The 23,431-nt window shown below is 41.7% G+C and overlaps 1 protein-coding gene across 3 annotated transcripts in view; it reads right to left on the bottom strand.

Annotated features, from left to right (window-relative positions):
- Positions 1-429: 429 nt before the first annotated feature.
- Positions 430-23,431, bottom strand: part of MAP3K5 (mitogen-activated protein kinase kinase kinase 5) — a 126,263-nt gene continuing 103,261 nt past the window's right edge. For all 3 annotated transcript variants that reach the window (XM_064169113.1, XM_064169115.1, XM_064169114.1), the window contains 11 exons: positions 23,165-23,342; positions 21,574-21,594; positions 19,906-20,083; positions 19,644-19,812; positions 15,203-15,388; positions 10,145-10,250; positions 8,083-8,326; positions 3,984-4,096; positions 3,014-3,126; positions 2,066-2,142; positions 430-1,258 (listed from right to left, as the gene is read on the bottom strand). In XM_064169113.1, the coding sequence (XP_064025183.1) occupies positions 1,192-1,258; positions 2,066-2,142; positions 3,014-3,126; positions 3,984-4,096; positions 8,083-8,326; positions 10,145-10,250; positions 15,203-15,388; positions 19,644-19,812; positions 19,906-20,083; positions 21,574-21,594; positions 23,165-23,342 (1,452 nt within the window). In that variant the 3' untranslated portion in view covers positions 430-1,191. The remainder of the gene's footprint in view (positions 1,259-2,065; positions 2,143-3,013; positions 3,127-3,983; positions 4,097-8,082; positions 8,327-10,144; positions 10,251-15,202; positions 15,389-19,643; positions 19,813-19,905; positions 20,084-21,573; positions 21,595-23,164; positions 23,343-23,431) is intronic.

Below are 23,431 nucleotides of genomic sequence, written 5' to 3'. Positions count from 1 at the left end.
CAGGTAGTTGTAGACAGCACTAAGGTCTCCCCTGAGCCTCCTTTTGTCCAGACAAGTCTTACAGTGGAATTTTTTGCAGCTTTCCCATAAGAATCTGGTGATACCCAGTGCTGGAATGCTGGACTGACAACAAGAGTACACAGACAGGGAATATCCACCATCCTTTTTCATTGTATGTGAGAAATGACATATTGTATAAACAAAAGCAGAAGAAAACAACAGGCCACAATGACTACTCAGTGCATGAAGTCAGGACATAAATTTCTCAACTCAAGCAGAACACCCAGAGAAGGATTTTTTTGGCCCTGAACTGTCAGTATGGGAATTAGACTGCACAGGAAAACAGATCAAATACTCAGTGCTATGATTCTTGAATTCAAATCACAGTAACTTTAGCACATTTCAGAAAGGTTCCCTTGATACTCAGTATGATTTTTTCCTCTTTTTTTTATTCCAATATTTTTCAGTTCTACACTTTTAGTATTCTTAAAGTCCAAAAATATAGGAAAAAGTCAGTCTTAGGTTCTTTTTATTTTCAGCTGTGGATGTCAGAGATAGCTTTAGAACAAGCTAACATTACTGTGGTTCAGGTGTATGCAACTGGTACAGTTCAGTAGTACATAAACAACTCTAAAACAAATGCACCATGGAACTTAAATTACCAAAAATAAACATTAAACTATGCAGAGCAGAAGGTAAAAACAATTACCCTTAGGTCTTGCACACTAAAAGAAAAGTATCTATTACTGAAATTATGAAGTTCTACTGCAGGTTATTGAAATACATTACAAAGAAAAAAGAAACTTGAAGTTCTTGTCACATTTTGGTTTTGTTCCAGTGATGTACAGTCACATGAAATCCTACATCAGTTGTCATGAAATGAACATCTGGGTATTTTAACTACAATATCCTATGAGTTTATAATGGTTTGGGTTTGGGTTTTTTGTGTGTGGTGGTTGTTTTTTTTCTTAATTTTTGAAAAACTTGCATGTAAAAACATTTGCAGTAAAATAATGTTGCAGGTTGTTTACAGATTCCTTATGGATTACAGGAGAAAGAGCAGTCAGGAAGCTGCAGTGTTTAGCATTGGTAAACAAATACTGGATTAAAGTGCAACAGTCCTTCTGACAGCACACCTGCTCCGTGCTGAAAGGAAATCTTCTCCTCTCTGCAGAGAGGCAAAGAGAAATTTCAGTGTCCGGCGTGTTTCTCTCGGAAGTCAGTGATGGCCTTCCACAGTGTGCATAGCATTCCTCCTCTGTAAAGAGAAATCATAAAGGTGCTCAGGTGCCAAGATACTCCCTGGCCTGAAAGCGCTCTAATTGAGGGGCCTGCTGATTTTCTTGCTATGTTTCTGACCAATGAAATTCAGTGGGATGGCTGATCAAAGGTGAAATTCAACGTGCAATACTCAGAGAGCAGAGTCCTTTTCTGATTACAGTACATGGCAGTCTTTCCATTTGTCAGATGCCTGCTTTCTGGAATTCAGACTTCTGATCCAAAGGACCTGCATAACCCACAGCAGACTTCCAACATTATGAGATTATGAACAATTCTTACCATATTTTGTAAAATTAATTTAGTTCTTTTGAAACTGACTGGGCACACACAGTATTTGATAACGTCTGTTGTGGCTACTTCTTTTTGCAGTGACCCACACACCTGGTGTGATTAAGTGAAATCCATGAGGAATATTCCTGAAGTTCAATGAGGATGATAAACTACAGCAAGTTTTTCTATCTTAGCCTTTATGAAATAAAAGCAAGGCTCTGCTGAGACATCCAGCATCTCTGTGTGTAATGTTTACTTGAATTTCTTTTTTACTTTGAAAAGCTTTACTTAAAAAAATTGATTTTGCTTTCCTTTATCAGAAAAGCTGATTTCAAAATTGAAACAGTATCAGCTGTTTATCAGGAATGCATCAGTACACAAAGACACCCTGGAATGCATTGCTTATTTTACATTAGTGCTGCACAATCCAATACTAGAGACAGTATCAGCCACTTCCTCTTCTAACAGAACATAACTCCTGCTCAACACAGTTCCTTCAACTGCAAAGCATTACCTCAGTCTCAAACATTTCAGGTCATCTCGTGTAACATAGCAGAGAACATCCATTAACGTATAGTCTTCAGCCAAGAACTACAAAAAGAAGTTTAAATGAACACTGTTAGAAATATAATCTAACTTTTGAAGCTTTATATACCATCTGCACTTAAAAACCAGAACTTCTAAGTTTAGAAGGAACCTAGATTTGGGCCAAAATGTGTACATGTAACTGACTAATCCACATTGTTTCTAGAAGTAGGGTGAAGGTACTTAATTTTTTTACTGCATACATTGGCATACCAGGCATAACTTGAAAGGTGTAATGCTTTTACAGCTACTCAAAGCCTCTGTCAACTGGCATTTCTACTGTTACCACTGATATCTCAGAGTCACAAACTTCAATGAACACAAACAAGAGCATAATTAATACCACGTTTCACCCATGAGAAAATTAAAACCTACAGTCAAGATCTATCTTTCCAAAAGTGACATCTAAATCTCACGTACTTGAATTCTGGAAAAGCTTTGATCTGATCTGTAGGAGTGATAATTATATGCAAGTTTAAGTCAGCTGAAATTCTGAGATGCTTAGCACCTCTGAAATTATGTAATTTGCTGCAGAGCAGACTGATCTGCTTCAGGAGATCTCAGTGCAGTGGGCTGAGGGTGAACGAGTACCCTGTATGCAGGGTACAGTCAGCAGGAACTGCTGCAATGTGTAAAGACACTGAAAAATTCACAAACCAAAGCAATACCCTCTAGTCACCAAGACATTATCCCCTCACTCCTAATGTGATATAGGAATTATTAACAATATTGTATTCCTATGAAGGCCTTCATATTCCTGGCTTTATCTTCTGAAAAGAAATTATTCTCTCAGAATGCACTCAAGAAATTAAAAGGGTTTGGTAACCTTTTGCAGCAAGTACTGCAACTGTGCCAGAGTGAACAGAAACATTGATACCTTGTTTATTGTGGCCTCATCAGCTCCTTGAACATTCAGCCAGTTTATGAGATCAGGGTCTTCAGTCCCTGTAGCAGTGGAATGACGATGACAGACAGACAGTCCTGGAATATCTGAAACAAGGGTTTTTGAGAAAAGGGTTTGTGTTGCCAAAGCAACCTCTTGTCATTTCTGACTGCTGAAGCACTTTCTTCAGTGAGCTTTGACTATCAATATCCCCATAAATAAAGATAAATGTGAATTCCCAAAGCACGTACTTAAAGTTTATAGACCATTTTACACCAATTACTCTACTTGAGGTCAGGGAACAGTGATATAGGTGTATTTTCTCTCACCATCAGAAAATGACTTTCCTAGTACAGGGCACATCAATTTCACTATAACTGCTGCTGCACCAACAGGTTTTACTCCATTTAATTCAACTGTTCAGCCTAACACATGCAATTGGTAGGTAGGCAGGCAATGCCTTAGACTGGGATCAGCTGCTTTTGAAAAGCAGCACTTCAGTGAGGCACATTACACTGAAACATCAAACTGCATTAGCACTTCCACCTTCTTCAGGGCAGACACATCTGAAACTCAGCTTTCCTCAGTAAGCTTTACGTTGTATTTATGTCTCACTAATTAGATGCTCTTGAACTTTTAGTGTAACAATTGGAACAGTCTGTAATTCAAAGAACATGTACATAAACATACTAGATTATCCTCCTTAGAAATATTTCTTCTGCAGGACATGAATCTTGTCCTCTTCCATATAATCACAATCTATTTAAATCATACCATTCCTTGTACAGTGATTAAAAAATTCAGTCATTTGTTTCTACAACACCCATTCATACTTCAAACTGACCCCTACCAGAAGCTGCACAATAAAGCATCTTTGTTGAGACTGGCTCTAAACAGAAGTTTAGCTGCCATTGCCTGCATCTGTAGCCAGCATGAAACCTCCTTGAAAATTCTTCTCACTTACCTATTGGCTGTGACCTAAGCCGTAGGTTTCTGATCTCTTGATCTTTTTCTTCTATAGCCTGATGCAAGAGAACTTGAAATTCTCTCTCCTTTTGAACCAACTCTTCCAATAACCTGTGAAGTAACAGGAAGGAAAAGCATTTCTTTAAGTAGTTCCAAATTTTCAGGAAAGCAAAGCTCTTACTTCAAATAAAAACCTTCATAGAGACAAGGACTTTAGCTTTCATAGGAATATCCTCTCACTATAAATTTATTATGATTTAGATCAAGGCATAAACATCCACTGGTTGCTAAAGCTATAGCTCTTTATAAAAGAATCCCATGAAATAAATTTAAAAGGCAAGGGAAAAAAACCCTGAACAAAAGCCCCAAACACAGCAGCCTCCATGGTGTACACATCCACCCACCAAACAGGTGGCGAGGTTCAAAATTCCAGTGAAATACCTACAGTCAGCTTTGTTTTAAACAAAACGGTGTCACTGTGAAGAACAAATACCAAAGTGTTTCATAGACTCTTAGAATCAACCAGGTTGGAAGAGACCACTCCAACCTATCCCCCAGCCCTATCCAATCAACTAGACCATGGCACCAAGTGCCTCAGCCAGTCTTCTCTTGAACACCTCCAGGGACAGTGACTCCACCACCTCCCTGGGCAGCCCATCCCAATGCCAATCACTCTCTCTGACAACAACTTCCTCCTAACATCCAGCCTAGACCTCCCCCGGTACAACTTGAGACTGTGTCCCCTTGTTCTATTGCTGGTTGTCTGGGAGAAGAGACCAACCCCACCTGGCTACAGCCTCCCTTCAGGTAGTTGTAGACAGCAATGAGGTCACCCCTGAGCCTCCTCTTCTCCAGGCTGCACACCCCCAGCTCCCTCAGCCTCTCCTCATAGGGTTTGTGTTCCAGGCCCCTCACCAGCTTTGTCGTCCTTCTCTGGACACCTTCCAGCACCTCAACATCTAGAGCTAAGCTTCATGACATTCTCACAAAATGCCAGCTCATCTCTCTAGCAGACATTTTCAAGGGTGGACCTGTGCTGAAAATATGGCAAAACCTTGTTTTCCCCTTTAAGAAATGCAGCTATGAACTTTCATGGCCCCATACAAGGGTCATCCCTTCTTGACATGCCAGGCACTTCCTGCCTATCCTCTTACACTATATGAAGAGAGGTAAGAGGAAACAAACCACCTTGTGCCCTCTCCTAAGAAATTCCATTTGAAAATGTCAAACAGAAATGAATAACAGCCCATGTTTGACTTCCTACATAACACAAACTGAGAGAAACCCAGAAAAGATTCAGTGGTTAGCATCTTTCAAACACATCAAAGGAAAATAATCAGAATACAATGGAAAAATAGTAAGTGAAATGTCTTCAATTTGTTGTATCAGAAAAGTGTTTTAGTAAAAAGGAGAACTTGTGAACAATTTGTATTCAGGGACTTGGTCAGAGAAACTGGGTCGGGGCAATCCCAAGCATCAATACAGGCTGGGCAGTGACTGGCATGAGAGCAGCCCTGAAGAAAAGGACTTGGGGGTGTTGGGAGATGAGAAGCTCAGCTTGAGCCACCAGTGTGCACTTGCAGCCCAGAGAGCCAACTGTGTCCTGGGCTGCATCAAGAGAAATGTGGCCAGCAGGGGAGGTGATTCTTCCCCTCTTTTCTGCTCTGGTGAGACCACACCTGAAATACTGTTTTCAGTTCTGGAGCCCCTATTACAGGAAAGGTATGGATGTAGTGAAACATGTCCAGAGAAGGGCCACAAGTATGATCAGAGGGCTGGAGCTCCTATCCTATAAGACAGACTGAGGCAGTTGGGGCTGTTCAGTCTGGAGTGGAGGAAGCTCCAAGGAGACCTTATTGTGGCCTTCCAGGACCTGAAGAGGGCCTACGAGAAAGCTGGTGAGAGACTTTTTAGGCTGTAAGGTAGTGAAAGGAGTAGGGGGAATGGAGCAAAACTAGAAGTGAGTAGATTTGGATTGGATGTTAGGAAGATGTTCTTCACCATGAGGGTGGTGAGACACTGGAACAGGTTGCCCAGGGAGGTGGTGGAAGCCCCATCCCTGGAGGTGTTTAAGGCCAGGCTGGACGTGGCTCTGAGCAACCTGATCTAGTGTGAGGTGCTCTTGCCCATGGCATGAGGGTTGGAACTGGATGAGGTCCTTGCCAACCCTGATAATTCTGTAATTGAGAACACACTCAAACCTATTTCTGTCTTCTGAGTCTTGGGAAGTTCTGTCTTGAACTGCAGTACCTTCCTGCCTTTCTTGAAGCCTTTGTCAGCCTGAGAACTATGCAATAACTATTTTGGTTAGATTTTACTTAGATTGTGCACGTTTGTTTTGTTGGGGGTTTTAGAGTTGTTGGGTTTTTTTTGTTTGGGGTATTTTTTTATGTTGTTATTCTGTGGCTTGTTGTTTTGTTGGGTTTTTGTCCCCCAAGATTTTATTTATCAGTTTATTCTGCAACACTGAAATATAAGGCCATTCTGGAGTTCAGCTAGAGAATGTGTTACCTCTGTCTGCACAGATTAAACTGCATCCCATGTGATTGCCTCAGAAAACTGCCTAGCCCTGCTTTTAGCTTGCACACAGGCAGCATAGCTGCATTTGAGCACTTGTACCCCTGAGCTAACAACTGCAGGCTGCACGTGAACAGAGCTGCTTTGTACCTCTATGTACACTCACAGCTTGGTTAACCTTAGTGCAGAAAGACATTCTGTCCAGACAGGTGTGCAGTTGCCTTTCAGTTAATCTATTCCTCCTTGATCCATTCCAGTTGCAAAGGCATTCAGGGCCCATGGAATAATAATATTTTCTTTTTCTTGAGAATTGCTTACTGCTTATACCAATAAAGCTTTAATTAATACTTAAACAATTGTTCAAATTATTTACCTCAAAATTTCTGCAGGAATGTGCACCCAAACCAGCATAGAATGGCAGAAAGCAGTTATTTGGCCAAAGGCTTGACATTTGGGAGAATTACATAAGCAAAGCATAGAAAATAGAACCTCTAACAAACTGATCACTTCTGATACTACTGCTCATCATGAACTTGGGGAGTGAAGTGAGCCAATCTACATTATTTTATCAAGAAAGCAATAAAGCTATCACCAGTGAAAATATTAACTGTAAAATAAGAACTGCTACTCTATTGAAAATACTACAGTCTAAGAAATTAATTATGGCAAAATCCTTGGACACATTTGAAAGTGCAATTTCCCATTTTCATTCAAACTGGAATAATAACTACAGCATTTTTCTGGCAGTATAAGGACTGTTTTATTGAAGATGTGTCCTCTATCAAGACTACATTCAAAACTTACTGAGGCCAGCAGGAAATCCAATGTCATAAATGAGATGCTGCAAAAGCTAAAGTGTCTACTTTAAAATGGACTGTCTGATATATTTTATTATCAAAGAGAAAACAAAATCTATAGAAGATTATTTGGATTAAAAAAAAAGGAGACAGATTTGTCTCTGATGTCTCTTAACAAAACAAGGTTTAAAATGGAATGTAAATTGAACAGAACAAAACCCAACAAAACACCAAACCCCAAACCTTTCTTCTTTTTCTTCTTTTAAACAACACATCAATTTTCCCTATCTTTCTCTGATGAACAGAATTAATATAATATAAAAATTAAGCATGCTGGCAAGCACAGATGCTGCTGCAGTGAATTCTATGCACAAAACAAGTCTGAAGCAGTTTCCTTGTGGAGTTCATGGGTGGCTGTCAGCTAGCTTGAGTTCACTGCCCAAGAATAACTACAGAAAAGAACATCAAGTTCTGCCTCAATGGAAACAAAACATAGTATCATTCATCAGCTATACACAGCATACTAAGGAGAGAAAAAGCAGAAGCCTGGCAGCAAGCTCACTTTTTTCATACCTTCCTTGAAAGGTCACCTGAAATCAAGACGGACTTTAACTTGCATCACTTTTGCTTTGGAATGAATAAAAGTCACAGCTAAACAATGAACATCATTTAAATGACAATTCGCAGTGCCATGGAATGCCGACACTGTCACTAGTGGTCTAAGCACATACATTTAAAAAGCAAATCTATCACAGGTTAGTGTCTCCTCATGTCTGGACTTACCTGTTTGTCTCTAATTTTAGCCTGCCCAGCTGGACACTCAGTGACCTGTGAACAGCCTGGGAGTCATGGGATATTGTAGAGCTGAGCGTGCTTACACCTGAAGTAGCTACTGCATCTTCCATGACAATGCAAGGCTGTTGGATAGTTTGATTCTGAGGCTGTTCATCTTGATCTCCTTCAACTTCTATATCATCTTGATCTGCTGTATCACTTTCAGATGCAAGACTAAAATGTGGCCTCAATTCTATGAGTCACATTAAAACACAAGCGAAAGAAAAAAAGCCAGTGAAGATGTTAGGCATTAATTAACATCAAAGCAAAAGCAGACCTACATTGACTGTTTGCAGATCACCCCACAGCTTTGTTTAAACCAACCTGGGAATTTCTGTAGCAGAGTTTAAAGACCACCAGAGCACAACATCACCTTTAGTTTATTCTGATTATTATTCAGCCTACTGAATATTCAGAAGCTCTAATAACCAAAAATGTGATGAACAAGATTCCAGACTTGGCAAGCATTTGTTGTAAGATTGTGTTGAAGCAACATGCACAGCAGAAGTACTTTCTTTTGCTTAATTCCATTCTCAGTGGCTTGTAATTTTTCACATGTCAGACTTGAAATGTTTTATTAAATCAAAACCCTTTTTTTTCCCATCTTCACCTGTTCATATTGTTGTTATTCTGACATATTTATCATTTTCTCACAGGAATGCTGTGTTTACCCCAAAAAATTGCATCCAAAGATATAGAGAGGGAATAACAAAGAGACCTCCTCTCTCAGCAATTAAAAAGCATCACATTTCCCTTCTACTTGTCAGGGAGAATGCTGCATATTTTGTCATGATCTATTTTTGTAATGCTTTTTGGTTTTTAAGGCCAGGCTGGATGTGGCTCTGGGCAATCTAATCTAGTGGAAAGTGTCCCTGCTCATGGCAGGGGATTTGGAACTAGATGATCCTTGAGGTCACATCCAACCCTGACAATTTTGTGATTCTGTGATTTATCCAGAAAATTGAGTACACAAAGGTATGTGTACTCTGGATTTTGTAACTCCCCATTTAAGTCACCTAACAGAACTTACCAGATCTCTTACACAACACATGAATGCAACAGCATCTGTCTGTTAATTCTAACCATTCATATAACTCTTTATTCCTCCCTTCAACTCCTGCTTCTTACTGTTGAGCATTCCCTTTAGAATCTTCATCAGAACACAAAAACCCCACACTTGATTCAGAGAAAACAACACCACCACCAGCCACAAAAAGACACAAAGGTGTAGTATGTTTGTATCATTTCTGCTCAAGAACTAACATGTACATTTCTTTACTAGAGAGATATTTCATTCCTTGATCTGTTTTAGAATCATAGAATCATAGAATCAACCAGGTTGGAAGAGACCTCCAAGATCATCCAGTCCAACCTATCACCCTGCCCTATCCAATCAACTAGACCATGGCACTAAGTGCCTCATCCAGTCTTTTCTTGAAGACCCCCAGGGACGGTGCCTCCACCACCTCCCTTTTGTCTCTTCATTTCCATGCTACACACATTCTTCAAGGCTGAACATACTTCTTCTACACAGATTCCTTCCTCCAGCTGTGCCATGCATTCGACTTACACAACATTCAAAATACAATATTCAAACTGCAGGCACTGCAGAGTTCTCCTCTTCAGATAGCTTCCAACCAGGACACAGAGAATTCCAAGTGTTCCACAAGCACATCATTAATCTCCACATTGTAAAACACCTTCTAAAACTGGTGTGTGCTGGCAAGTGGTCTAGCCTTTGGGTTTCAGAAGGCAGCATTATGCACCTCAAGAAATGGAGTCCCCAGAGTGCCCTAGCATACCACTGCTCATTGTGTTGCAGACTTGTTTAGGTTACACATGCTTTCCAAAATAACTTGGACAACACACTGAGTTGCAAACCAGACAGTGAACAGCATAAAAGCCACTTCTGGTTTCAAACTCTTCAGTGAAAAATCGTGACCCACAATCCTTAAGCACACTTAAAGAGGTCAGCTAATAAATATTTGCTGATTATTCAAAAGTGACTCACCTGGAACCAGAATAGTAATAGCAGTCTGCACAGCTTTTCTGATTATGCTGTCCAATGCAAACATCCAGTGTGGCTTGATGTTATGGTTTCGGAGAACTTTATTGACCTAGCAACAGAGAATTAATTCAGTTATAATAGTTTACATGTTTGGTGTATTTCAGCATTCTAGAGTGTTGGAACTTAGAGATGCTGTATCAAAACCAGGTGATTAAGACCATTTCACGTTGCCAACAAATAAAGGAAATAGCAACACAGCCAACTTCTACCCTTTTACTAGAAGTCATGCAATATTGTGTGGGTTTTGTCAGGTACTAGTTCTTGTGTTAGGTGATTTTTGATGACTGTGATATTGAAGTTTATGTAACCTACATGAGTGTGGAGAGGAACTTCAAAAGAATGCAAGACAAACACCAAGGACTATATTATCAAAGGCTTGTAACTTAAGTTAATTTGGAGGAGGGGGAGGGTTAGCATAATTTTCACTGCTTGCACTGAACAATGCTTATCTCTTTTAAAGTACAGTTGCAGGAAATATCAAGGAACCAATGTAATGCTGTTCCTTCTTGACATAGAAAATAGGTAGCTGACATTAGTTTAAATAGTCAAAGGACTTCAACCACATGCTGTGCCTTTTTCTCTCTCCTATTTTGTGCAATCAGGTAGTTTTCTACACTGGGTTCCCCCCCTAATTGATTACTGCCTTGCTTTCCAACCATTTTTAGCCACATTCTCAGGTGCCTCTATGAATGTTCCATACCACTTGCAAGAATGTCTCTGCCTCATGGAAATAATTTTTCAATTCCCACATGACAGGGAAGAAGCAGGTGGGGTGATAGTGCTACAGTAAAATGTCTAGGCACAGTCACTGGCAATAGCACAAAAGAGACTTGGTGGTGTTTTCCAGCCATGGAAGCAATCCAAAGGAACAGATTCCATAGAAACAGCACACTTGAGGAGTTGCAGAAAGAAACAAATATAACAATATTTAGAAAATTGTGAAATTACTCAAAGCCTTATAAAAAAAAGGCAACTACTGCTCACTAAAAAAATGTAGCAAGGCAGTACTGCATTCTTAGGACTTGCTAAAAGATAAAAAGGAGGATGGTTTAATTCTCTCCTCTCTGTAAAAGACAACTGCAGGTACCAAAATGATGCCTTCAGAAGATGTGTAAAGACTAATAAATATTACTAATCATACTATTTTCACTGCCCCAAAACAACAGCATTCAGTAATGGGTTTAGCTGGGATGGAGTTCATTTTCTTTACAGCAGTTCACATGCTGTTGCTAAGTTTCAGGCTGGTGACTAAACCATCTTTGATAACACACTGATGTTTTTAGCTGTTGCTGAGTGTCATCGTTTACAGAGCAGACAGAATTAGTTAGTTCACTCTCAAAGGCAGTGAAATAATAATGCTCTCACTGAATCTGAGAGGAATACAGAAAAGTGTATTTAAAGATGTGCAGGAGAAGATATGGGATATGTGAATCCTTAACATTTAATGTAGATACAGGATACACCTAATACCGATATGGGATACATGAAATCTTGCCCCTGACCAAGCTAAACCATAAACCCCAATGCTCATTTTCTCCCTTTCCCCCACTCTCTTCCAGTAGGTCCAAACAGGCCTTGCCTGTGCAGCTAGAAATTCACTGTGGCCTTGGAGGCTGCAGGCAGGTAACTCCCCCACAGTTACCCAGATAAGACTCCCTCCGGAGAGCCAAAGGAAGGGAGAGAAAAGAGAGAGACTTGGCTTTGCTGTCCACTTATAAAGTGATAGGAAGATTATGGGATTGAATAACAAGAATTGTGGTATCTGGGGTCCACCTCCTAGACCTCTCTGGTCCCTCTGGAAAACTGTGTGCCTTTCTTAAGGGGACCAGGGTGAAACTACCACACTGAGCAGAACATACACAGTGTCAATGCCTGCTCCTGTCCAACAGTGAGGGGATGGACTATATGCTGGAAGAGAACACCATTAACATAGCTGACTTGAACTGGCCTAAGAGATATTGCCTTCCATATAATACCATGCTCAGCAAGAAAACTAGGGGGTAGCTTTTCCCAGAATCCAGAGATCATCAAGTCCAAACCCCCTGCCAAAGCAGGATCCCCTAGGGTAGTTTGCACAGGAATGCACCCAGGTGGGTTTGGAAAGTCTCCAGAGAAGGAGACTCCACAACCTCTCTGGGCAGCCTGTTCCAGTGCTCTGTCACACTCACTGGAAAGAAGTTTCTCCCCCTGTTGAGATGAAACCTTCTATGTTCCAGTTTGTAGCTGCTGCTCTTTGTCTTATTAGTGTGCACCACTGAAAAGAGATGGGGCCCATCTGCTTGACACCCAGCCCTCAGATATTTTCAGACATTGATGAGACCTCCTCTCAGTCTTCTCTTTTCCAAGGGAGTCTTTGCTCAGGGACTGCCTGTCTGCTAGTAGTAAGTGATTCCATTGGAATCACTTCTCAGGTCTGGGGTGGTTTGTTCCTTCTTCACTTACTGAGCAGTTTTTATCTTGACCTGCAAGTTTTCTCACGTTTTACCCTTCTAATTCTCTCTCTCACTTTGTTAGCAGTGAGCAAGCAACTGTACCTGCCAGCCAGAGTCAACCCACTGTGAGACCACCTACATGTTAATTCTACAGCCAATGGCCACGAGATGGCACTTGGGCACTGTGCTTGGGCTTGGGGAGCTGTAGTTGTGCCAGGGAAGCCTGCCCTCTGCCTGACATCTGGACAGCAGCTGCCTAAGTGCTCCAAAGGCTTGCTCACGACCCTCTGAGGCAGCACAGCTTCTGCTGGCAGGCACTCTGCACCTTCCCATACTGACTCCTGCCAAGACTTGCAATGTCTTCAGCTACGTGCAGCCTGCTTACCAGAGAAGCAGGATGTACCTTTGTCAAACACATAACAACCCACAGTAATGTGACTGAACTATTTACATTACAGCACAAAACTGCTTTTTCTTCATTGCTTCAATGAGGATATTGTGATTATGAAACCTTGTTACGTGAGATTACCTTATTTAGTACTGGTAACAAGGGAACAACCTCCCCTTACTCTTAGCAGTATCCCAGTCTCTGCAGTATCTGAGGTCTTGATACTGATCTGGATTTCAGTGCTCTACTATCTAAATGTAACATATGTCCTAAAGATTGCAAACTAGGCATGTATAAAGGAAAGCTCTTCTTTAAAATTCCTCTGGGCTATCTTAAACAATAGATAGGAATGAAAGAGACATTGATTAGTTAAAAGCAAGCATGATGAAGTTAACAGAACAGGGTAACATGATTCAGGCAATTACTACAGAACTACTGATGCCCAATAATGTCTCTACTAAAAAAAAAAACAATCCAGGTGTTTGTACATTTCCCCTTTCAATTCTTTTTCTTAATCTTGTATGTTTGTTGTTTGGTTGGTTCATTTGTTTTTTTCTTCTCAACCAGCAGGTCAAGGGAGGTGATTCTCCCCCTCTACTCCACTCTGCTGAGACCCCACCTGGAGTACTGCATCCAATTCTGGAGCCTGTATTGCACAAAAGATACAGACATGCTGGAATGTGTCCAGAGGAAGGGCCACAAGGATTATCAGAGGGCTGCAGCACCTCTCCTATGAGGACAGGCTGAGAGCTGGGGCTATTCAATCTGGAGAGGAGAAGGCTCTGAAGAGGGCCTACCAGAAAGCTGAGGGGCTTTTTAGCATGTCAGATAGTTACAGGACTAGAGGGAATGAAGCAAAACTACAAGTGAGTAAATTCAGAATGGAGATTAGGAAAAAATTCACCATGAGGGTGGTGAGACATTGGAACAGGTTGCCCAGAGAGGTGGTGGAAGCCTCATCCCTGGAGGTCTTTGAGGCCAGGCTGAATGTGGCTCTGAGCAACCTGATCTAGTGTGAGGTGTCCCTGCCAACAGCAGGGAGGCTGGAACTAAACGATCCTCGAGGTCCCTTCCATCTCTGACAATTCTATGATTCTAAAATAGTGTTTATATGAGGCTAAACAGAAGAGAGAGCTGAAGTGAAGACTCAAAAGAGAAAATTTTGATTTGTGGAAACTTCTTTTAAAGATTCATTTCACACATGAGGTTTGAGTGGGGGTTTTTTTGTAAACAGGACCTAAATCTTGTCAACGTAGTCTACACAACAAATAGTTTGCAGGCTATGCAATCCTTTCTGGTATCTCTGTTACTCATCAGACCTGGACCAGATTTAAATGCTAACAAAAATCATCCACCCCAAATGCCTATCTGGATTGTCATTTCATTTTTGCTACCTGACTTCATTCTGGACAAATTATGCCCAGCACAGATGTACCCTCCCGTGTTGATTATTCATCTTAATCATTAAGCCTAATTGCTTCTGATCTAACATTTACACAGCTTAAGAAGAAAAAACATTTGCTCTCAGTTAATTAGCTATTTAAAGGATATCCATGTGTGCATGTGGTTGCTCACTGTAGGAAATAATAAATTTTGTATTAATTACTGACAGCAAGTACACCTTTTTTCCCCCCTTCCTTCTTACCCTGCATATTATACATTAAAATTCAAGTGTCTACTGTGACAGAAATTCACTGCTAACAAAAAATACTAGAGTAAGCACTCGATACTATATTAGAAGGTTCACAGAGTACTTGGGACATAGAGTGGGTTAATTTATTAGTGTGTAGAGAAATAGAGTTCAAGATGAATGCATTTTTGTAGGATAAGGCTGATCTGTAGTGTTGGTCTTAGTTACCAGAGAACAGCCCAAAATGAGATTTAAAAGAATATGACATAATGAGTACACAACTATGCTGAACCATCTAGATCTTTAACTGGCAAAGTCTCAACAGCTGTGCTTAGGGTTTGCATCCAGCCAAAGGATCACATGGCAGTCAAACCAAGTCATATCTGTGGGTTGGGTTTTTGTCATTACAGGTTCAAAGCCTTCAAATAGTGTTTCAGTACGATCTGGGCGGAAGTTAATGAAGCTCTGTTTTGCTTCTGGCTTCCAGCTTTTTGGGGGCTTGGAAGGGTCAGTTTTGGTGCATAAAGCTCTCAGGAAAAATGACAACTTACAGCATCTTGAAAACCAAACAGGACGAGCTGCACTTGACTGATACCATGGCTGTCAAAGTCTAACTCCAGTTTCAGTTTGGAAAGAGTGGTTGCGATGATTTTCCGATCCGTGGACCGTACAAACTCTCTGAGGCTGGAAACAAGTGTTGTGATGTGTTCCCATTTTAGCTTGGGTTCTTCAGCTCCCTGGTAGAAGAGAGAGGAAAACAAACAGTTTGACAGCCATCTTTTGATATGGAGATACAGAAGAATTTTATCCAGTAATGTCAGTTGGCAAGACAGACTTTCAGGAACTACTGCTATGGCTTAACAGAAAGATGCAGCTGCAGGTCAAATAATGGCATCAGTGTAACTACAGCAGCACAGAGCTCTTGTGCTGAGCTCCTTGGTAATTCAGGTTACCAGGCAAGCAAGTAGCTGATTTTGCATTATAGCAGTTGCTGAAATGTATGGGCACATCACAGTCTCTATGTTTCACTGTACAGGAGTAAAAAGCTATGAATAAACAAACTGTGCACTGAATACTATGAATTAGTCCCACTTGCAAACAAACGTGCTGTGCACAGCCTCTAATTCCAGAGTGCCTCTGAGACACAACATGCAAAGTCCCACAGGAGCATTTAAAGGAAGGGATTAATCAAACTCTGCAGAAGGCTTAGAGAGTAGTGCTTTCCTACATAGCTTCCCTTGATACAGAACTTCTGCATTCACATGTTCTTAGAGCAGGTCTACACATCTCTCACCTTCCTATTAAAGCTTTTCTGCTTTCACAGGAGCTACCAAAGTGGCAAAACTCTCAAAAGCATTCACAGGATAACCAATATAAGTAATCAGGACCCAGAGGACTGGATTTACTCCTAAAGTTTGCCAAGTAATCAGGACCCAGAGGACTGGATTTACTCCTAAAGTTTGCCAAGTAATCAGGAACCAGAGGACTGGATTTACTCCTAAAGTTTGTCAAGTAATCAGGAACCAGAGGACTGGATTTACTCCTAAAGTTTGCCAAGTAATCAGGAACCAGAGGACTGGATTTACTCCTAAAGTTTGCCAAGTAATCAGGAACCAGAGGACTGGATTTACTCCTAAAGTTTGCCAAGTAATCAGGAACCAGAGGACTGGATTTACTCCTAAAGTTTGCCAAGTAATCAGGACCCAGAGGACTGGATTTACTCCTAAAGTTTGCCAAGTAATCAGGACCCAGAGGACTGGATTTACTCCTAAAGTTTGCCAAGTAATCAGGAACCAGGGGATTGGATTTACTCCTAAAGTTTGCCAAGTAATCAGGAACCAGAGGACTGGATTTACTCCTAAAGTTTTGCCATCTGAATACAAATTTCATTTCCAAATATTAAGCCAGAGATAGAAAACCATACTAATTATTCAACACCAAGTAACTTCCTTCAGAATAAACATCTGGTAAGTAGTTATTTATAAGGACTAAAGATACCTAACACTGATTTTCATAACAGAAGGACACACAGCATTTGGTTTTGTTGCATTTGCCAGGTTTATGCCATGACTGTTAGAACCGCCCAGACATCAAGAACTCTGTTGGCCTATAACATTGAGGTTTTTAGTTAACTAATTCTGATCAGGATGAAACAAAAATAACATGAGAGAGTGAAACTAAAAAAAAAAAAAAGACAACAGTCTGGAGCAGACAAACATTCTACAGGCTGGGGACAGAGTGGATAGAGAGTGGCCAGGCAGAGAGGGTGGCCTCTTCTCCCAGGCAACCAGCAATAGAACAAGGGGACACAGTCTCAAGTTGTGCCAGGGTAGGTATAGGCTGGATGTTAGGAAGAAGTTCTTCACAGAGAGAGTGATTGGCATTGGAATGGGCTGCCCAGGGAGGTGGTGGAGGCACCGTCCCTGGGGGTCTTCAAGAAAAGACTGGATGAGGCACTTAGTGCCATGGTCTGGTGGATTGGTTAGGGCTGGGTGCTAGGTTGGACTGGATGATCTTGGAGGTCTCTTCCAACCTGGCTGATTCTATGATTCTATGATTCTTGTCGACAGAGCTGAACATGAGCCAGCAGTGTGCCCAGGGGGCTGAAAAAGCCAATGGCATCCTAGCCTGTATCAGGAATGGTGTGGCCAGCAGCACCAGGGAAGTCATTCTGCTCCTGCACTCAGCACAGGTTAGGCCACACCTTGAATACTGTGTCCAGTTTTGGGGCCCTCAATTTAAGAAAGATGTTGAGATGCTTGAACATGTCCAGAGAAGGGCAACAGTGCTGGTAAGGGGGTTGGAGCACAGCCCTACAAGGAGTGCCTGAGGGAGCTGGGGTTGTTTAGCCTGGAGAAGAGCCTGAAGAAAGGCTCAGGGGAGACCTTATTGCTGTCTGCAACTACTTGAAAGGAGGTTGTGGCCAGGTGGGTGTTGGTCTCTTCTCCCAAGCAACCAGGACACACAGTCTCAAGCTGTGCCAGAGGAGGTTTAGGTTGGATGTTAGGAAAAAATTCTTCACAGAGAGAGTGACTTGCCATTGGAATGGGCAAAGGGAGGTGGTAGAGTCACTGTCTCTGGAAGATGTTTAAAAAAAGAATGGATGTGGCACTCAGTGCCATGATTGAGTTGATTAGATGGTGCTAGGCAATAGGTTGGACTTGATGTCGTGGAAGGTCTTTTCCAACCTAGTTAATTCCATGATTCTGTGATTCCACTGAATACTGCACCCAGCACTGAGATAAAAGATCTGATGTGGAGAATTCACCCAATGATTTGCTGTATGCAGTGTATGGATCATCTCCTTTTTGTGTAATTAAAAAGCCATTAGGGCGGATAGTTGAATACAATGCACTGTAGCCCTGCACTAGAAGGTTTAAGTCCATCAAGGCATGCTGGTGACAGGGCTCCCTAATAAAAACCAGTGACCTACTTTGGGATGGTCAGTCTCCTCCCCTGGTCCCTACACTCCATGACTTTGCTGAGATTGTTCTTAGGAAAAGGTTTTGTGAAGGGAAAAGTGCCAGCAAAGCCTAAATCCTGGTGAGGCCTAACAAGCAAGCGAGGCTCCCATCTATTGGCAACTCTGGACATTGAAGCAGGACATAAGGAGAAGCTGAATGAGCTTCTTGTTAACTGCAGTTACTGCCACTTCTTAGAGGTTTGCATAAGTTTCCTACTCCCTGACCAGAGTCTCTTTCTCAAGGGGAAAAGCAGCATTCAGGAGTCTGATCTCTGCATCCTCCTGAAGTCCCATGCACACACCTTTTGAATTCTTCTGCTCCACAACTTCATGTCTGTCTGCTCCTCCCTTGAGCTGTTCCATCCCCAGCTGCAGAAGGCATGAAACACCAAGCATCCTCTCTGGATTTTGTGACTGAGTTTCATCCTCACACAATTGCCAATTACTCCCTTCATACACCTGCTAACAACTGTTTGTTATAGCAACACTTGCTAAGCAGATCATGGGCATCTCTCCTATGAGTTCCTGTCTTAACCTTTCTGTAGTTACCAGGACAATTGTGGGTTCCTCCCTTCCAGCCAAGAGTTAGAAGCACTTTTTTACTGGAATGGCAGCCACTTCCAATGATAACTCTAGTTCAAGCATTAGAATCATACTGGTTTGCATCAGTTTCTAAACAGTGCTATCTTTAGAAGATGAGTTGTCACATTTTATACAAACATGTTTTGGACCAGCACTACTTAACCTTGAGAAGGGAGTGAGTCAATCAACTAACACACACATTACAAACAGGAACAAAAAACCCCTATCATCCAATTAAGGTGTTGCAACATTCAGCAGCGTGGTCATGACCTGTCACTTATTCAGTGTTATCCTGAACTATGATCATTCCCCACAAAGGAGTGCCAAAAGGTCACTCTGCAATTATTTTGTTGTTTGCTGTGGCTCCCACTGTTACTCCACACCTTCCTTCCCCCCACCATGTGTATTCCCTGCCGCTGTGAGAAGCAGCTGCAATCTCTTTTCCTCCCTAGCCCACTCATTCCTCGTTTATGGCTGTTGGGTAGAAAGCAATGGTACACCAGCCAGCCCCACTTTTTCTATCCAACCTCTCTGTGTGAAACCAGTCAGACAAAAGCTAGAACATCAAAAGGTGGGGCAAGGTAATAGCCTCCTGGGGATGATCTATCTCAGATGTGTTGACTCACAGCCCCAATCAGTCCCATCTGAAAATCACTGCAAAAATAGAGTAACATCAAACCAAGTCTCTCCACTGTCTGGCAAGCACTAATATCCAGGTACTCATTATAGTATTTGCAAAACAAAAAGCATACATGATGTAGCATAAACAGTTTTAATAGCCCAGGTAAGAGAGCAAACCATGAAAGCTCACCTGGTGTATGCTTTCTAGTTTAATTAAGCTTTATTTTTTAATCAGTTTTATAATTTATAATGTCAAAAATTTCAAGTAACTGCAAGTAAGTCTACAAATTCCATAATATTTTGTCTCTCTTCTGGAACTACTTTACCTGAGCCAAAGCTTCCATCAAGTTCCTCACCACCTCCTCTTGGTCCTCAGTTAATATCCTGTGAAGAGTGGCTCTCCTTTCACTGTCCTTCTTCAGCATGAAAAACCCAGAATCCTTCTCTTCTGGTGAAGGAGGTGCACTGTGATCCTCAAAATTTTCATCTGGGATGCTGAATGAATGACACTCAGTGAAAAGAAGCTTTATAAAAGCAATACACACATTGCTAACCTCCTGCACACCATGAATGCCAGGTGCTCTTTACCTTAGGAAAAGGGACCGGATTCCCTTCCCATCTTTTTCTCCACAGGATTTGGCTCTTGTTTTGAAAGAGAATGGATCAATTTTTAATTCTGTATCAGGTGAGACAGAGCCATATTCACTGCTGCTGCTTGTATCCTCCACCAGGACAGGAACAGGCAAGGAAATACTCCGAAGATACTCTATTCATATGGGAACATTCAGAAATTAGAGTGTAATAGGGACATCAGAGTTCAGAAGTGAGAAGCTTATTTCTTCAGAGGGAACAGAAAGACTCCATTCAGTCTTTCCCCACACCAACACAAAACATTAAACCAAAACTGATCAACCCCTCCCTCAACCTTCTAAAGCTTATTCTTCTGGAATAGAGTTATCTTTCAGCTATGGTTTTATTCAAAAGCTTCCTGAGATAGGCAAATGCTGGGCTTTCTTGCAAGTTTGCTTGCAGAACATCACCACTGGAGTGAATGTGCACCTCAGAGCACCAGTACACACTTCCAGCAGGAGCAAAATCATAGAATCAACCAGGTTGGAAAGACCTCCAAGATCATCCAGTCCAACCTATCCCCCAGCCCTAGCCTAGACCATGGCACTAAGTGCCTCATCCAGGCTTTTCTTGAACACTTCCAGGGACGGTGCCTCCACCACCTCCCTGGGCAGCCCATTCCAATGCCAATCACTCTCTCTGCCAACAGCTTCCTCCTAACATCCAGCCTATACTTTCCCCTGGCACAACTTGAGACTGTGTCCCCTTGTTCTATTGCTGGTTGCCTGGCAGAAGAGACCAACCCCACCTGGCTACAACCTCCCTTCAGGTAGTTGTAGACAGCAATAAGGTCACCCCTGAGCCTCCTCTTCTCCAGGCTAAACAACCCCAGCTCCCTCAGCCTCTCCTCAGAGGGTTTGTGTTTCTGATGGGTAAGTCAACCAAGCACCTTGCAAAAAATCTTGATCTTCTGTGTGTATATAAATAAATGTTTTTATGCATACACCACAGGTGTAAGTATATAAAACACATCAGATACATTTTATCAGATTCTTTTTGTGCTAGCTTAATTACCTCATGATCACACACAGACCAAGTCAGAACTTTTGGTTTTAAATCCAGAGCACAGACAGTACTGCTGGAAGGAACTACTCATACCTATTTCACAAGCGCATAGGTCAATAGGCACTGTTACAGCAAGGCAGCACAAATGTCTGTGTGTGTCTTAGGTTCCCTCTCCCACCCTCCACTCCAATTCATTTTCTGAGAGAGCTGACTATCCTCTGCCCAGACCTGCAAAGGCATATCAAATGCATTCTGCTTTTTTTCAGTTCTAGAATAAATAAAAATCTAAATTGCCTTTCTCCTCAAACCTTGACTCTATTGCTACTACAAAACAGTCATTTGGTTTCCTGTTCAGATTTCCACTAAAAGGCCCTTTAACAGCAACGCAGCTCTTCAAGCCTGTGTTACCATCAGCCTAGACAACCAAGCTATAGTGTGGTAGCACTATACAGGACATGCACAATGAATTAAAAGCTTCTTAGAACAGAGAAAATTCATTTATTTTCATACTCATGGCCACTCCTCTTTGCAAAACTTCGGTGTGACAAATTTTACCAGACTAAGTGATAACCACAGCATCTACACAGTTCTGTTTGGATAGAGAAGTGTAACAGTACTCACCATTTGTGTTAGCTGGAAGAACTGTGGGAGAAAAGCAAAGAAAAATGAAAGTCAAATGTGTTGAAGTTACCTGAGAAAATAAGCACAGTCTAAAGGATAACTCTCTTCCTATTTTCCTGGACTATCTGCACTCTCCTGTCTGCAAAGTGTAATTTATTGTGATTTCAAGTGAATTGTAATTTGGAGGGATGAATATCACACTAAAATTCATCATAGAATCAACCAGGTTGGAAGAGACCTCCAAGATCATCCAGTCCAATCTATCACCCAGCCCTGTCCAATCAACTAGACCATGGCACTAAGTGCCCCATCCAGGCTTTGCTTGAACACCTCCAGGGACGGCGCCTCCACCACCTCCCTGGGCAGCCCATTCCAATGGCAATCACTCTCTGGGAAGAACTTCCTCCTAACACCCAGCCTAGACCTCTCCCAGCACAACTTGAGACTGTGTCCCCTTGTTCTGTTGCTGGTTGCCTGGCAGAAGAGACCAACCCCACCTGGCTACAGCCTCCATCTCCTTTATCTGGTATTTTTATTCCTTTGGGGCATCATGCTAAAAATACACAAAAGATATTTCTCTATGTATATATGCAGACAGAACATGTCAGTCACAGTCTCAAAACTCCTTTGTTACTATCCATAAGAGACTAAAGCAAACTCATGCTGAACTATAGCAAATGAGCACATGAAACAAAAGTAATGCTGTGTATGTACATTTGTTATGGGACAAAGCTCAATTTGCTCATCTAGAAAACACTCTGAGGTTCCATAACAAGGTCTAACCCTACCCAAAATGTGCAAAAGTAAAAAATACACAAATATTCCAAATGAAAAAAAAAGATACACAAATTTAAAAAAAACAACCCAAAAAATTGAAACAAAACCACAAAACACAACAGCTAGAGGGAAAAAAATAAACAGACTTCCAGAAACCTCATCAGAAATATTTACACAAAACACCTTTGTGACAACATAAGAGAATTCTGCTACAACAGTGTTTCTGGAGCAAGTGCAGAGGAGGGAAGCAAAACTGGGGAAGGGCCTGGAGAATAAACCTTATGAAGAGTGACTGAAGGAGCTGGGGCTCTTTGGTTTGAAAAAGAGGAGGTTGAGTGGAGACCTCATCACTGCCTACAGCTACCTGAAATGACATTGTGGAGAGGCTGCTGCTGGTCTCTTCTCACAGGTGACAGAACAAGGGGAAATGGCCTCAAGCTGCAGCTAGGTGGGTTTAGACTGGGCATTAGGAAACTTTTTTCCCCAGCAAGAGTGGCCAGGCCTTGGAATTGGCTGCCCAGGGAGTTGTCAACCCTGGATGTGCTTAACAGTCATTTGAATGTGGTACTTGAGGATATGGTTTAAGAGTGAACTTTGTAGAGTAGGGATATTGGTTGGACTTGACGATCCTGGAGGTCTTTTCCAACGGGAATGTTTCTGTGATTCTGCAGCAAGCTGCTGGAACAGAAGGTTGGAACTGAAAGTCTACCTGCCATACAGATCTACTGTGTTCATCTTAAAGACTAAACAGCAGCTTCAGGAAACAGTATTGCTGGCAAGACTAAAAGTCCAGATTGAGTTTAACAACACTTACCTGAGAGCTTTGATGGGGACTTCCTTTTTTTGCTTGAAACCTTCAAGAACTCATCTATAAGCAGCTCATGAGCAAAAGCTCTTTTATCGGGATCTGGTTCAAAGCAACGCAGTATGAAAGCCTTGGCTTCTGCAGACATGGATTCAGGAATCTCTGGGTGTATCTTAAACATTCCCACCTGAAAACGAGAGAGGGGAACACAATGGCCTACACTGCTCTTTTCCAAACACTAAATAGCATTGAGACAGTGTTTATATCGTGGAAGTG

Source organism: Pogoniulus pusillus, chromosome 31, assembly GCF_015220805.1.
Source record: "Pogoniulus pusillus isolate bPogPus1 chromosome 31, bPogPus1.pri, whole genome shotgun sequence".
NCBI classification, from domain to species: Eukaryota; Metazoa; Chordata; class Aves; order Piciformes; family Lybiidae; genus Pogoniulus; species Pogoniulus pusillus.
This window is presented reverse-complemented; position numbering and strand designations above follow the sequence as displayed.